The sequence below is a fragment of the Hyposmocoma kahamanoa genome, unplaced genomic scaffold (assembly GCF_003589595.1).
Source record: "Hyposmocoma kahamanoa isolate Upper Pololo Valley unplaced genomic scaffold, ASM358959v1 79, whole genome shotgun sequence".
NCBI lineage: Eukaryota > Metazoa > Arthropoda > Insecta > Lepidoptera > Cosmopterigidae > Hyposmocoma > Hyposmocoma kahamanoa.
In genome coordinates this window covers 3,173,107-3,189,357 of record NW_020653993.1, presented here as the reverse complement: position 1 = coordinate 3,189,357, position 16,251 = coordinate 3,173,107, and the positions used below count along the sequence as shown (strand labels likewise).

General features: G+C 36.0%; 1 protein-coding gene across 1 annotated transcript in view; it reads left to right on the top strand.

Annotated features, from left to right (window-relative positions):
- Positions 1-16,251, top strand: part of LOC113233519 (ryanodine receptor) — a 275,950-nt gene that overhangs the window by 127,044 nt on the left and 132,655 nt on the right. Inside the window, exons 27-33 of the mRNA XM_026468642.1 lie at positions 6,044-6,161; positions 7,326-7,406; positions 7,699-7,811; positions 8,731-8,842; positions 9,117-9,253; positions 12,313-12,441; positions 14,467-14,584. Of these exons, the coding sequence (XP_026324427.1) occupies positions 6,044-6,161; positions 7,326-7,406; positions 7,699-7,811; positions 8,731-8,842; positions 9,117-9,253; positions 12,313-12,441; positions 14,467-14,584 (808 nt within the window). The remainder of the gene's footprint in view (positions 1-6,043; positions 6,162-7,325; positions 7,407-7,698; positions 7,812-8,730; positions 8,843-9,116; positions 9,254-12,312; positions 12,442-14,466; positions 14,585-16,251) is intronic.

Genomic DNA, 16,251 nt, shown 5'->3' with positions numbered 1-16,251 from the left:
CACCCCCAAGTTTGCCACCTTGAGAGGAAGAGTATTTTCTTCAAATTTAAATGGGACCAATACTGAGGTACCTCTTTCCAATAAAAAAGAATCATTAAAAATGGTTCTAAAACACCGGGGTAATCGCGTATATACAAAAAGAAATACAAATTGAGAACCTCTTTCATTTATGAAATATGTTCAAAAATACAACCACGTAACACAACACGTAACACGTGGATTATAACAAGAATCGAATCTGCTTTGTATGCCAAATTAGGGATTTGGCATACAAAGCAGATTCGATTCCTGTCATATGGAAGCAATTTTTCTTTGCGTTCGATTTTTATATTAATAATATAATTCAAATAGATAATTTCAAAGCAGCACTCTCTTCTATTTTGTGGTTAATTCGTGGTAACAAAATTTATCGAATTGAACCCCATTTATCTAAGTGTTCCCATTTGATGCTAATTTATAAATTAATTGTGTTTTTTTTGTTTCGTTTTGTTCCTTATTATAGAAATTAAATTAGTTAGGCCCTTTCGTAAAGTGTCCAGACCTGAATGATTTAATCTCTGACTTTGTGGATATTGTAATCGCGTACTTGTTTCGTCTTTGGAATGACAGTCGCCATCAGAAATCACTTAGCGATGGGCGAGTCGAGTTATTTAACTCGATTTACTAACATAACGAGTAAACTCGAGATATTTTTTTATGAACACTAGTTACCTCGGTTCAGTAGTCGCCCCGCGGCTCCGCGACCTTCGGAGCACGCTCGAGTCGCGGTCGGCACGCCGATGTCCAACTCGGTGAATCGTCGGTTCGAGTTCATAGGAACATACGCCGCATCGCTCTGGCTACTCGCGATTGCTCTGTCAAACACCGAGTCGAGTCAACTCGAGTCGGTAATAAGTCAACTTGAGTAGCTCGAGTTGAAAAAAAAAAACAACTCGTCCCATCGCTAATATCACTGTCATCCCATACGTCATAAATACACGATCATGATGCTCGTGAAGCTAGACGATATTTACAAATATAGGGCCTACAATAGACTTTTCGACTTTTCAAGGAGGAAAAAGTATACAGCGGTAGCTTTGAGTCGTTCGGGAAACAATGGGCAGTCGGTGACGTAGTCGGAGTGTTCCTAGACCTGATTGATAAGACGATAAGTAAATATGGAACCAATTTGTTGAACGATTAATTAATTGGATAGTTTGTGCCAGGCTTTATTGTGAATTGGTAAGATTGTGGCAGGAATATATTTACTGTACAGGTTAATTTGTGCAATGTAGTTTATCGTCGTGATGGAGTGACTACCTCTTAAGTGATTTCTATGTTGTTGTGAATCGGACTTAGTGCATAAGTGACATCCGAAGAGGGTCCGAGTTTTCTAGATTTGCATAGTCTCGGATTCGGAAAAGATACGAATCGAATGCAATGCATAAAAGCTTACACATAGAAATTGAAACAAATTTTTGGATCGAAATCGAATATATATATTTTTTAAAACCTATTGTTATTAATGTTAGACATAACTGGCTGATGGCTTTACCATCTCAGTCAGCCGTCAACGTGGGACTTGTGCCCGAAACGTTGGTATGAAAAAAAAAAACAAATATACGCTATAGATCTGGGAAAAAAACAGTTTTATTTTTTAAACTTAATAATGTTTTTTTCCTTAAATTGTGTCTCTTTCAAATGCTATATTATTTTAATTATATATTTATACAAAAAACTTCATAAGATTTGCTCCAGCAATCAGTACAAACAATGTGAAAATACTTTTGCGAGGTTTTCACTCTAAACCGACGTTATGGACAATGTGTTGGTTAATCGATAGAAAAATAGATCTTGTTTACTTAAGAATTGACTATTTAAAATTACTCTATGTTGTCTTTAATAATGGATAATATTACCTGAAAAATGGAAATATTATCCATTATTGGGTAACATAAGGCTTACATGTTATAACGTTTTAGATTTTGAAGTGTAGGGTTATGGCTTAGTATAATAAGACAAATATGGTGACTCTATTCATACGCACACATTTACATGATACTAAAAGGTAAACATTTTTGCTGCCTCCAACCAAACATTCCATGCAATCCTTGGCTCTTCCGCTACAGACATATCCCTAAACTATATACATCAATGATTATTCGGCTTAGATTGGGTCACGTTTGTTCCCCTGTTTTTCTAGCTAGATCAAAGTTCGAGATCATTCCGTTTGCTGATGTGGACTAGAGGAAGGTTATATATTTAAATATATGTTTAATACAACAACAACAAAATACAGGAAGTTTGTTCCTACTTTAAATATATATAAGTGCGCATTTGACTTCCATATCAATTGGTGGAAAGTAGCGAGAAGGTCTCGCCTCGCCTTGAAAAGGCCTAAGTTATAACGTGCAGGGAATAAGTCTGCAGGCAGGGAACTCCACTCCATAGCCGTTCGCTATGTAAATGTGGAAGCATAACGCTTCGTGCGAGTCTTTGGAATATCCATAACATAGGGGTTTTTTTTAGTCAACAATTATTTTCTGGCCAACGCCCGCTCCCCACTAATAACTATTTTGTAAAAAAAAACCGACCTGAAAAGTACGAGGAATTACATCTATTTGTCAAGTTTTATTGAAATCGGTTACCGAAAAGTACACGAAACAGGAATCATGCCCTAGTTTGCCGCCCATAGAGGTGGAATATTTTCTTCAAATTTAAATGGGACCTATACTGAGGTACTCTTTCCAACAAAAAAGAATCATCAATATTGGTTCACAAATGCAGTAATCTTGTGATAAACGAATAATCGTGTAACAGAATCGAATGAAGAACCTCCTTTTTTGAAATCGATTAAAACTGCTGTCAGTAACTAACTGCTTTATGTCAACTGTATTCAATTCATAATTTATTTATTTATTTGCTAACTTTACAGCTTTTTAAATTCGATTTATGTTCTTAAATCACAAAGTTACTTAGCTATTCACAAAGTTTGTCATTTAAACAATTCATTTAATTCATTCAAACTGCCTCCGTGGCCGAACAGTTACCATGGCGGACTGCCACGTAAAGGTCCCAGGTTGGATTCCCGGGCTGGAAGGAATAATTGTATGGCCTACAATTATTTCTCTCGTGAGTTTGGGTGTAATTTGTGGTAGTCTATGTATGTGTCCATGGCACCCGCGACACAGTTTCCCTAGTTACAGGCTATGTTGAGTGTGTGCGTTATTATTATTATTATTTGAAGTTACATTAAATTTCTAATAAATAAAAAAAATAATTCTAATCTTCCAAGATACCAAGCAAAGACTTATTCGGACCAATGCAAAATCCATTCAATAACCTTCATTCTTCCTGTCTAATAACCGCTAAATTGTTTCCATAACCGGCAATTTATCCCGTCACGCCACACCCCGCATGGGACGGGCTAGTGGTTTACGCATGTGCATCCACGTCACGACGTGGGCGCGCACACATACAAACCACACTGCTAGGCTTGTACGGAGTTACCATATTTGTCTTATTATATTATGGTTATAGATTATGTATCGCTGGTTTCCTTTAGAGGGTACTTCCTGCCACTCTCAAACTAAATTCAAAATTATCAAAGGCTTTCAAAATTAGGCTTGCTTTGAATCTATAGAATTCAAAATTAATATTCCTACAAATCTAATTCAGCCACCGCATTGCTACATTTGCGAATTTTCCACGCACTGTAAAAATTTATATAGACAATGTGCTTGCTTACTGATTTCTTAGTTTTAAGTGCTTCAAAATCACAGTTCAAATGCTTTACGTATTGTTTTTGTAAAACTTCTTTACTAGTAGTAGAGCTCCTTGTGAAAGATGTGGTCCAGGGAAGTACTGCCACCTTACCTATTTCTGTCGCCAAGCAGTAATGTCAGCATTACTGTGTCTCGGTTTGGAAAGGTAAGGGTGTTTGGATTTGTTTTAAACACCATAAACCCTTTTACACAGTCGTGCGCCATTACCTGTTTGAAAGTTTTTAAGCTAACGTTCTTTTAAAGTAACGTTTTTGTTACAACGAAAAGAGCGTCCGTGTAAAAGCTCATAGCGCAGGATAGACCGCGTGAAACTGGCGACTGTTGAGCGCGATCGCGCGGCCTATCCCTTTTCTTTTCAACGTCTTTACACGCGCGCTCAATCGCGCACAATTGCTGCGGTATGACGCGTGATAGAGTGTCTGTGTAAAGCCCGCTATTAACGTTGTAGTACCTATAACAGTGTTTTTAGGAAAAGTGTGTAAGACTTTACCCGGCTCTTCTTGAAATATAGCGCATAATATTACCACAAAGAACTTTGACTGGATTCGATGACGTTATCAAATCGCTGGAGCACCCCTTGTAGTCCGTAATTAATACATTGTGATTTTAAAACACTATAAACAATCCACAAAAATCAGTAAGCACAGTACACCACGTCACCATTGCATTAGATTAGTACCTTCATTCGATGGCATGAAGATCTGGGTTACTTAGTGAATAGAAAGAGTTTACGAGTAGAAAGGAATGTAAGTAGTAATTTAACGCACTTTCGAGGCAGTGTTTTAACCTTAGCTTAACATTATGCGAAATAACACTATGGCATAAAGTTATACATTCACTGTTTTACAAGGTTGGATGACAAACATGAAAAAGGAATGTAATGGACAAATTGCAGGCTAAACTGTCGCTTTACAATTGCATTAATTAACAAAAAGTAAATAACTTGATTTCTTTCTTTCTGAACGAAGAATTTGAAAAGATTTTGGATTGCCAGTGAATGTAAAATTTTAGGAACAATTTATGCAGAAGATTTATGAAGCGGATTAAATTATTGTAATTAAATAAAGCGAACTGTACTAAATTTGATCGTCACACATGTTTGTCACGGTCCAACATTATCGCCCGATGTATCTACTGTATAAATTGCACGGTGAAAACAAGCATTACGGTCAATGCATTATACTAAAATAACTAACATCATTGCCGCAAACATGTTAATAACTTTACTAAAAATTGCTTCCTGCTTATTCCCAGTGGTGTTATTATGCTAATACACTAATTATCTACAATGTGTATGTTTAAATAATAATAACGTTAAAAGACTTTTGTTGCTGAAATTTGTTTTGTCTTATTGGACGCTCACAAATTGACTAGCAGCGAGACAGAGATTACGTAGAAGTGTAACTTGAAAAAAAACTAATTCTGTAGCATATCTCTGTTTCTTTCCTGTACGTTGGACTGTAAATGCCCAACTTTATTGGCATATGAAACTTTTAAATTCATGCCTTGATTATTTTTGCACCCTTTATATATTGATTTGTAATATCACATTCTGCCCAACATGTTTGGTTGATAGTAACAAAAGAAATGCGCGAAAGGTATACTTGTTTGTTATACGCTTCCGCGTCAAAACATCAAACTACTTACATCGAATTTGTAATAAGTATGGAATTATAACCCATTCCGTATTCGCTGTTTCTGTCCACGATTTTGGGCGGAAAATGGTTAAAACATGGCGCTTTGGGTTAAAACCCGGGCGGGTTGATTTGGTTTTAACTGATTGTCCATCTCTGGAACAGACGTTGTTTTTTGTAATTTTTTATGAGACTCACACTCTCAGAGCTATTAGTGATACATTTGCATTACTAAAGAAGTGTTTTCAACATCCTGCCGTTTTCAGACTTAAGATCTTAAGTCTGCTGTTCCTATGTTCACACTGGATCTCCATACCTTTCAATCCGGAATATAGACTCGCGCCACTGAACTCCGTTCGGGCTTTTTTTTCTCGACTTCCATAGCTTTCGGTTTGACGCCATCTCCTTCTTGATCTACCTTACCGTCACTGGCCGTTCTCCAGCATCCACTTAGTGGCTGTGTGAGCCTATCTCTGTGGATGCATAAGTCAGACCTGTCCAGCCCAGACCCATTCCAACTTCTGGATTTTATAATTAAAAATTTTCTTTCTCCGTTAATATCGACCAACATGTTGGATAGCGTATTTCTCGTTTTACAAACGGCTCTATTTGCACTGTCCTGAAATTTTTACGTCACTACTCTAGGTTTCTCTCTAAATGGAGAATTGCTGATGGATGCTTTGGGTGGTGAAACAACTTTCGCTGAAGTGCAAGGTGACAACTTTGTGCCTGCCTGTACTCTTGGCGTCGGACAAAAGGCGAGGTAAACATGAAGATTTTAAAAATTGTACCGAGTATTATACCACAGTTTGTATTTTTTTAAGACGGAGTAAAATGACATTTGCAGGGTTGTCAGTTTTCATAAAATTTTAAATAGTCATGTGGTTGCTATCGACAGTTTTGTCGATAGATAGTAAAAGAAGATAAAAAAAAGATATAATTTTAAATGCATGTATGAACTTACAAAAATTGACAACTTAAATAAACCTGCTGGGCAGCAGTTGGACGAAAATGATGATTAAAATGAAACAAGTTCATGTATTTATTGCATAAGCCAACATTCAGTCGATAGTATATTTGTCGCCTGCAATCACTAGTTGCTTGCAAGTGGGCAACACTTTTGCGCTGTGAACTGTCATTTTTCTCCATCTCATCCAAAAAAGACTTTTAGATTATACCTTCCATGTTCCGCTTATATTATTTGTACTTACTCTGTAACCGTAGCATAAATGACCCATGGAACTTACACTGTTGGGTACGGGTGTTCTCACAGGATTTTAAGCCATGTAAGATTTTTTAAATAATATAATAAGATTTTTCAGAGTAGATTCCCATTCCCTCCCATTTGTGTTTTTTTGACATTTCTGAACCGATTGAAAGATTCTTTTTTAACCGACTTCAAAAAAAGGAGTAGGTTCTCAATTCGACTGTATGTTTTTTTTTTGTATGTATGTTACGCGATAACTCCGGTATTTGTGAACCGAATTTCATGATTCTTTTTTTTGCTGGAAAGAGGGTACCATAGTCGTCTGATTTAATTTTGAAGAAAATCATCCACCTCTAAGGTTGGCTGATCACGGATTCATTTTTATAAATAGCGCCTAAATTTTACTTAAGGAGCAATTATTTAATGGTTGGTTTTGCTATTCTCCAATTCAAGGCGTTTTTCTCTCTCAATACACTTTGAGTAGTGAGAACCGATTTTTATTATCTCCTGTGTCAAGTCCCGTATAGTGGCGAACTACGGAATATTTCAATAAAACTTGGCAAATAAATGTAACGAACACAGCGAAAGCGGATAAATAAAATTTTGAAGTCGGTTTTTTTTAAATAAAAAATTATTATATTATTTATTAGTTTTGAAATATTTGCTCGTAACTAGAGGTAGGCTAAAGACGTATTCTTGAACTCGATCCTCTTTTTCCAGGTTAACCTACGGTCAAGATGTAAACACGCTCAAATACTTCACGACTTGTGGTCTTCAAGAAGGCTATGAACCTTTCTGCGTGTAAGTTTTTTTTTATATTATAATAAATCCGACATCGTAAATTTAAATTTCCACTCAATGATTTTTCCACGTTTTATTTTACTAATTCGATTTACTAGAAACGTAGGCCTATAATCAAACCCGAAGTTATGGGTTTGATTAAAGGCCTACGAATCACGCGTATCACGTCACAGGCAACCAATCACATGATGCAGCACGTATATTATATTTTGTATGTTCTAAAGGCAGCCAATCATATGCGTGTTATATGACGTGTATATTGTTTAATATTGTGGCTGTTTCATCTGTTCAGAAATATGAAGAGAGACGTAACCCACTGGTATACCAAGGATCAACCGATATTCGAGAACACAGACGAGATGGCCGACACGAGGATCGATGTCACCAGAATACCTGCTGGATCTGGTAAATATCCAAGTATTTTCCTTCAGAATCTATACAACTTTAAATGGCTTTGGTTGATTCTGCATAACAGTCAAAGTGTTGAATCAATCACTGGAAAAAATATATATTAAAATTATATACACAATTATATAATTATATACAAATAATATACACTGATTACTATATGGTGAGAAACACGATTCCTAATAGAAAAATATCACAAACTTACCTCGAAATTTGACAAGAAAACCGCAGAATTGAACAGGTACATATATCTAAGATTTTTTTTTAATATCAACTGATCTAAATGGAACACGTATACTATACGATATATTAATATATATTACACAGGGTTTCCCTCGTGCGGGGCTATGTTGAGTGTGTGCGTTATAATTATATGTATAGGAGCGTTTCTTGGATATTTCTAGTGTTGTTTTAAAAAAGTTATTGATGTCGTTTTGCTCTTTAAGCAACGTAATTTCGACATCAGTTTAAAGGTTTTTGATAACTCTTATATTTACGGATTAATTGCCTGGGCACTCTTAACGAATACACCCTATTTATATATGTTTTTTTTTATTCTATGTCTATTACATGCAGTTTATATTACATGCAATTTAAAAAAAAATTAAAACCTCTCGTTCGACTCTCTTTTTTTGTATGTATCTTACGCGATAATTTGTGAACCGATTTTGATGGTTCTTATTTGTTAGAAATATGGTACCTCATTTTAGTCTCATTCAGATTTGAAGAAAATATTCCACCTATAAGGGTGGCAAATCGGGGATGAATCCGGTTCGCATACTTTCCGGTAACCGATTTCAATAAAACATGGCAAATAGATGTAATTTTTAGGATGTTTTTGTTACCACGAACTTTTGAGGTCGGTTTTTTAGTACTCGGTACTGAGAAATTATTCATATTAATAATTTGTTTTTAGAAACACCGCCCTGCATGAAGATATCGCATAACACATTCGAGACAATGGAGAAGGCAAACTGGGAGTTCCTTAGATTATCTCTGCCTGTCATTTGTTACGCTGAGTTTATTGAGTAAGTATACAAAGAGTGCTAGGCCTATTACGTTATAGATGAACATCATTATTTGCGTAGACCTGTGACGGTAGAGACAGTAATCCACGGGGACGTGAACAAAGTTAGTACACGACCTGGAGGGGTCAGGACTTAGAGTGGCTATTCACGGCTACTTTTAACAGCGATGAGTGAATGAAATGAATGCAATTAAATATTGTAGGGTAGGGTAGGTGTGCAGGATTTCCTATCATTTTCCACCCCCTGAATTTATCCACGCGCACTCCTTTTTAAGTGAACAAGAAAAAGCCCGTCGTTGGGTGGAGATCAAAGAAAGGCAAGCTATTCTGATGAAGGAAGCCGTGGAAGCTCAAATGCCAGCCCACATCGACCAAATCATGAGAAGTGGATTCACTATTAGTGACATTAAAGGTAATATTGGTTTATTGATTAATTAATATTTAATAATAATAATGTGGCTATTTTGCGAAACAATTTCTGTTAAGAGGAGTCCTGCGAGCAAGCTTCATACAAACGAAGTTTGAAATAGTTTTGTATAATTAACTTATGAAATTCTCTTCTAGCATTCTCTAGACACTATCTAAAATCGAATACATAAGGTTATGGTTTGTGTGGTTTCCCTTTAAATTATATATAGCTTCAGAATTTACAAGGAATGATGGTAGCCCGGTGGGGGAGTGGTTGCTTTCAAACATCGAGTATAACCAGAAATAGAGACGAAATAAGGGCCATACATTCCTGGTAACTGGTAAGTGATACATCACTTATAAATATCAACATTCGTTTGCACTGAAATTAGAAATTAGAAAGCTGAAATAGTACAGCGCCAACAACTGACTTGAGTGTACGTCTCCGTATAATCCAAAAATATTGTGTATTTATTGTAATAAAGATAATGTCTCTAACAATGGGAGCTGTTCCATTTACTGGTGTGGGAAACACATCAAAAGATCTAATTGGAAAACAAACGGAATCATATTTCATCGGTAATTAAATATTAAATATGTTCAATTTCAGTCCATTATAGCAAAGCTCAAGTTATACTGATCGATTTGAAGTGAAACAATTGACGACACCAGTCACTTGTTTCGAATTCGGGCTGGCCAATCGGAGCGCAGTTGTCACCTTAATGATTTGGCAGAATACACTTTCATGAGACATTTCGTCTCTGTTTCTGTTTCTAGTTACGTACTCAATGTAAATGCCTAACGCAAGCTGGTGTAACTCCCCCTCGTGTGCCTTATATGTTTCAATTAGTCATTAAAAAAATGGCCACTCTACCTATAAATTGAAAGGTCCTCTAAGATTGTTTGATTTACTTTTTGTAGTAGAATGTAGAATTTTAGAATGTGTACCCAGCATTGGCAAAGAGTCTATATGACGTGATTCACTCTGGTTTGTCTAACAAATTTCTTCTCAAACTTAGTCGGTGTGTAACGGAAAATATTGACTTGCAGCATTTGCTGCTTACTTTGTACTTAGGCTTATTTTTTTCAAATATATACGCTTTGTCACTGCTACCTTCCATTATATTTGTCTTTATTACTGACCTAATTTACCTTGTGAGTGATCCTATTAAACAGTTGTTTTCTTTCTTTATAATGGTTTATATAAATTCTGTTACGCAGTTGCTTTCTTTTACGTGATTATGTTTAATTGCTTCAACTTTTATTATTTACGAACTATGTTCTTACATAGTTATAATAAAAAACAGGATTCGTTGATTATCTTGTTAAATATGCCATGATAATTATTTTTATATTTTTTAAACTAATTTCTGTATCCGACGTATCTGTATATGTATATGTGTGTATATTACGTGGGGCGCACTGTAAGTTTCTGGAATGAAAAGGAAAAAAATACTACAAATGGTCAGAAATGAATTTATTGTTTATCAAAATATTCTCCGTTAGCGTTAACGCACGTTTTCATACGAATGAACCAATTTTGAAAACATTTATGCCACTCCTCCGTGACAATGTTCATGTTTTTCATACTCTTCGACAGCCTCTTCAGGTGATGAAAATCGTTGACCGCGTAACTGGTTCTTAATGTTTGTAAATAAATAAAAGTCACAAGGTGCCAGGTCGGGACTGTACGCGGGATGGCTCATAAGATCAACATTGTTCACCTTCAGAAATTCTAATGATACGGCGTTTACGGTTATTTTTACGGAGTTTGTCAATAACTTCCGGCAAACAAATGGTCGTGTACCAATCACTATTCATGGTACAACGATTCTCCGAAGCAACAGTAGCCACGTGTCCAATTTTATTAAAAAAAGAAGCAATCATCCGCTTAAAAGCACTTTGCACGCGCGCCACTTTGATTATTTTCGGCTCATCTCGAAAGACCCATACGCTCGATTGCTGCTTTGTTTTGGGTTCGTAACTATAAATCCATGTTTCGTCACCTGTTACTATGTCCCACATCAAATTTGACTCCCCTTCGTTGAATCTGGTAAGCATGGCATTGCACCAAGTAACGCAATCCGTTTTTTGAGCCTCAGTCAAATTGTGTGAGATCCACTGAGAGCACAGCTTTTTCACACCCAAATGTTTGTGTAATATTGATTGTATTTGTCTCATGCCTATGCCTAAAGATGCCCGAATCTCATAGTATGTCACATGCCTGTCTGTTTTGATCATACGGAGCACAGCATCGATGTTTATGTTGTTCACATCAGTGGACGGGCGACCATCACGAAATTTGTCACTGAGATTCACACGACCGCGTTTGAATTCTGCAAACCAGCTAGTAGTCGTCTTGCATGGTGCTGCATCGCCAAAAGCAGTTTGAAGACGAGGGAAGCTCTGCTGAGCTGTTAAGTTACACTTAAAGTCGTAGAAACTCATACTACGAAAATTTTCACGAGTTAAATCCATGGTGATGTAGACAACCAATTTCTAAAATGACGCCAGAATGTGAAAACAAGTGACAGATGAAACAAACTGTATTCTACAGCCAAAGAGTTCCATTTTCAAATGTTGAAATTACTTTTTAAATATTGTTTATGTAAGTGGCCAGTTCCGGAAACTCATAGTGTGCCCTATGTGTATATATATGTATATAAATATATTAAGATGTATATATGCGTGGGAGTGTGTGTGTGTGTTTCACAATACGTGTCAAATGTCAATGTAAAAAGTCACAAATCAAATCATTTACCAAAGACTTTTAAATTATTTTTCTCACTGTTTGTCATTGTTAGTCCAAAATTAAAGAGACAAAACTATGTATCAGCATGAATTGTCGAATATATGTTGCATAATTCTCAAATAATATTCATGATAATTATCGAAGAAAGTAAATGACTCGATAATTTCGAATCCTGATAAAAAGTTCACGGGGAGTCCACTGCTTATGAGACTACCAATTAAAAACCATTACAATGAAAGCTCTCGCGTCTTATGCTTGAAAGGAAATCTCACAGCAACAAAAGCTTATTTTGATTTGACCCCTTACACAAGGTCTCCACTACGAAGAAAACCAGGAAGACGTGGCAACTACTTCCAAATTGAAGAGGCAGCCTTCTAGACCCCCGCGCAAGGGGTCCATGACCAGGGGGGTTACGATACAGAATTATAATTTGCAACCAGGTTAATGCCTTGACGTCACTGTGTGTGTCACTTCATGGGTGTCTTTTGCTTAAGGTCATTTTGTTCGTCTATTGCCTGTCCGTCTGTCTTTCATTCTCTTCATTTTGATGTAATTTAAATAATTAAAAGAGCTTTAATGAAAATTAATACAATAATAATGAAATTTAAAATTATTTTTTGGCTTGAGACACTTTCTTCTATCTTGGACTCTTCTTTACCATTAGAAAGCTCAGAACATGAAATAATTTTGGTTTTAAGAGAATCGTTTTTAAAAGTTAACCAGCTTGAATTACTTAGTGAGTTAAGACAGGTAAGTTAACGAAGATTATAGTTAGGTATTTCTCTTCCGCCTTCGATCTAAAATACATCTTTTGAAATATTTACATCTTTTTAACAACATTTTGCTCACCTTAAAATCTATTGTCATTTCATTATACGTGCTCCGAGATGGGTAGTGGATTAAGACCCAACCCGCCCGCCTGCATTTTAACCGCAGCCGCTACAAATCTTTTGTAATTTGTAGTTTTTTTAAACAGTTACGTTTGATTGAAATTCTAAATTTAAATGTACATTTTACTTGTTTTTATTGTTTATCGTGCACATATCAAACTTTGGTATGTCGTCATCAAGACTCGAACACAATTTTTACAGCTGCAAGGGGTTTTTTCCAAAACGCCTGCTTTTAACCCATTTCTGTCCAAAGCTGCGATAATACTGAATATTTACATATCTGAATTTGAAACGACGTAAAAAAAATTTTTTTTTTCCAAAAAAGAACCAATCCCAAAAGTCTCGTTTATTGCGCTGAATAATACCGAGATAGGCATTAGCTATTTAAAAAACAAATTTCACCTCCTTTATTAGATAAATTTGAATAACAAATCAGTCAAATAGAATTTGAACATTTTGTAACAACAAAACTCGAGTTACAACAAATATTTGATTATATTTAATTGTAAATAGTTTCCGCTTTCGTTTTCGGAGGCGAATGGGTTTAACCGAATGTAAAGCCGGCGTTGGGTTAAAATTGTGGCGCTTAAAATGCTTGCCCATCTCTGTACGTACTGTATTCAAGTTTAATTCGTATAACAAAAGTTCCGTGTATAAAAAACATTGTTTTTGTTAAGTGTTTCAAGTGAGATCAATGTACCATCCATTTAATTCACCATTGTCGAAAACTTGCAGGAGAACCTGTTTGATAAAAATCAGAAAAAACATTATTTTGATTCTGAATACGTTTGGTTCAATCAAATCATGTATGTTTTTTTTTATGATGCACGAGATGATAGGTACCACAGACCGCAAATTTAATAAATTTGTCACAGGTGGCCCTGAAGGCAAAAAGTCTTTTAAACCCAATATTAAGATCTGCAACAAGCACATAGAGAAATTCGTAAGATCTACTGACTCGGTCGCTCAGTTGGTAAAAGTCGTGGCCCCAGCAACAGACGCTGGTTCGAATCCAGTCACATCGAAGGATTTTCTTTTTGTTGTTTGATCTTTGTATCAATAATAACCCCATCAAAGTGGAGTTATATCTCACGAAAAATCTCAATAATACTTTTGATCAAAAAGCAACATCTACGTCTGTTGAAGCACTTGTAAAGTTGTTGGCTGCGGTGAAGAAGGTTTTAAAATCTCTCACTAGATGTCGCTAGCGGTTCTGAATGCCAAAAATCCAATAAAAATATCTTTAACAAAAACACATAGGATAATTTCGACAACTCGATAACTTGATCCGTAGCTCGGTTGGTAGGAGCAATACTACGGTGCAGTAAGGTCGTGGGTTCAAGTCCCATCCGGTCGAAAAAGTTTACTGTGTATACGTAGACTTTAGGGAATCGTTTCGTTTTAATTTATATTAAAGTCATTATTTATTTTCTGAGGATGTCTACAGTAATTTTACTGTCTGTTAAACTTTACAAAGAAACCGTACTTAGTATACTAGCGTTGTATCACTTGACGATTCATAGTCTCTATCTTACCCGTCGTAAGAACAGTGTTAAAGTATTTTTTTTAATGCAGGTCAAGTGAACGGGATGCATCGGTCTACCAGCGAAGCAGAGATGGCTAAGTACGAGTCGGGGGCTCAAAGCGTTACATCGGACGATAAAAAAGAAAAGAGAGGACGATCGCCTTTTAAGTAAGCTTCCATCATTATAATCCGTACCTATAAGTAAGATGTTTTGTTTGCGACTACATCCGCGGCTTGCACACCGGTTTTCATGGTGTCACCATCTCTGGTCCCGGGTTCCCCGGCCGAGTCGAGTAAAAAACTTATAAAATGAATTTAAAAAAATGAAAAGTGTGATAAAAAGAAAGCTGGTGAAATTCTTAATTATAATAATAATAACGCACAAACTCAACATAGCCCCCCACTAGGGATACCCTATGTCGCAGGTGTCATGGACACACACATAGACAACCACAAACAACACCCAAAGTTACGAGACAAATAAATGTAGGCCACACAAATATTTCTCCCGGCCCGGGAATCGAACCTGGGAGCTTTGCCATGCTTTTGCTTTGTGTCATGGTAACCGTGCGGCCACGGAGGCAGTCTGGAAATTATAGCCACATGGGCCTTGTCAATTTATGTCTCAGGGTGACAGGCGCAGTGGCAGTGCCCCTTAGATCTTAGCAATTTGAATATCTGATTGGCACTGCAACTGTTATGGACAAGCATGTAACTTACCACAAAGCACACGACTTGCTCGTCCCGTCACTTGATATTTAAAAAATCTAAGTAACGATACAATATCGTATATAACCGTCGTATATATCGTATATATAATAACATACTTCAAACAACAAAAAACATCAATGTCGCTTCCAGATGCACTCAGTCATATAGCTGTTAAGTTTGGAAACAATAAATTTCTACCCTACATTTTAAAAATTAGAATTGATCATCACACTACCTTCTTATATGATAGTATACAAAATTGCAGTCTTAGTGAATTTAATTTTTGTTTTTGTTACTAATTTGTGTCTTTGTAATTTATAAGTGAGTTACATTACAAAATAAGCTAAGTGTTTGTGATGGATACGCTATAAAGCCCGAATTTCTGGCTAATATGAATGTGAAATTTCTCATGTAAGTGAATTTTGTAATAATTCTTATGAGAAAATAAATATTTCTTAAATCGTATATAAAATATCGAGTATAATCAGAGATATAGTCGAAATAAGGGCCATCCATCCCTGGCAACTCATCAGGCAAATAGGCCTCATATCACTTTTGAATATCAACTCTCGTTTGCGCTGAAATCACAAATTAGAAAACAGTAATAGTACAGCGCCAAGAACTGACGTGTGTGTACGTGTCGTGTGTGTCGTGTGTTGGAATATACTCCAAAAATATTCTGTATTAAGTTAAACTGGGGGATTTGAAGTGAAACAATTGACGACACACAATGACATTGACATTGTTTCGAATTCGGGCTGGCCAATCGGATCGCAGTTGTCACAGTAATGATTTGGCAGAATAGTTTTCAAACAAATTAAATTACATTTCATCTCTATTTCTGGTTGGTTGATGGTTTTTGCTAATGTTTTTCTAATACATATCTATTTTAACATCTCCAAACAAGCTTGGTCTTCTCGTATTAACTCTTTCTCCTTTGGCTCTATTTAACACAGATTAAGCTTAGGTAACAACTAACATAATTATGTTTTTGCTTTTTCTTTTGCTTTACAAGGACTGATGAAACTTCAGTGACTGACGAAATGTAAGCAATATGCTATGTACCTGATCGTTCATAATTATCTTCATAATTAACACTGATTTAAACTCTCACGATTTTCACA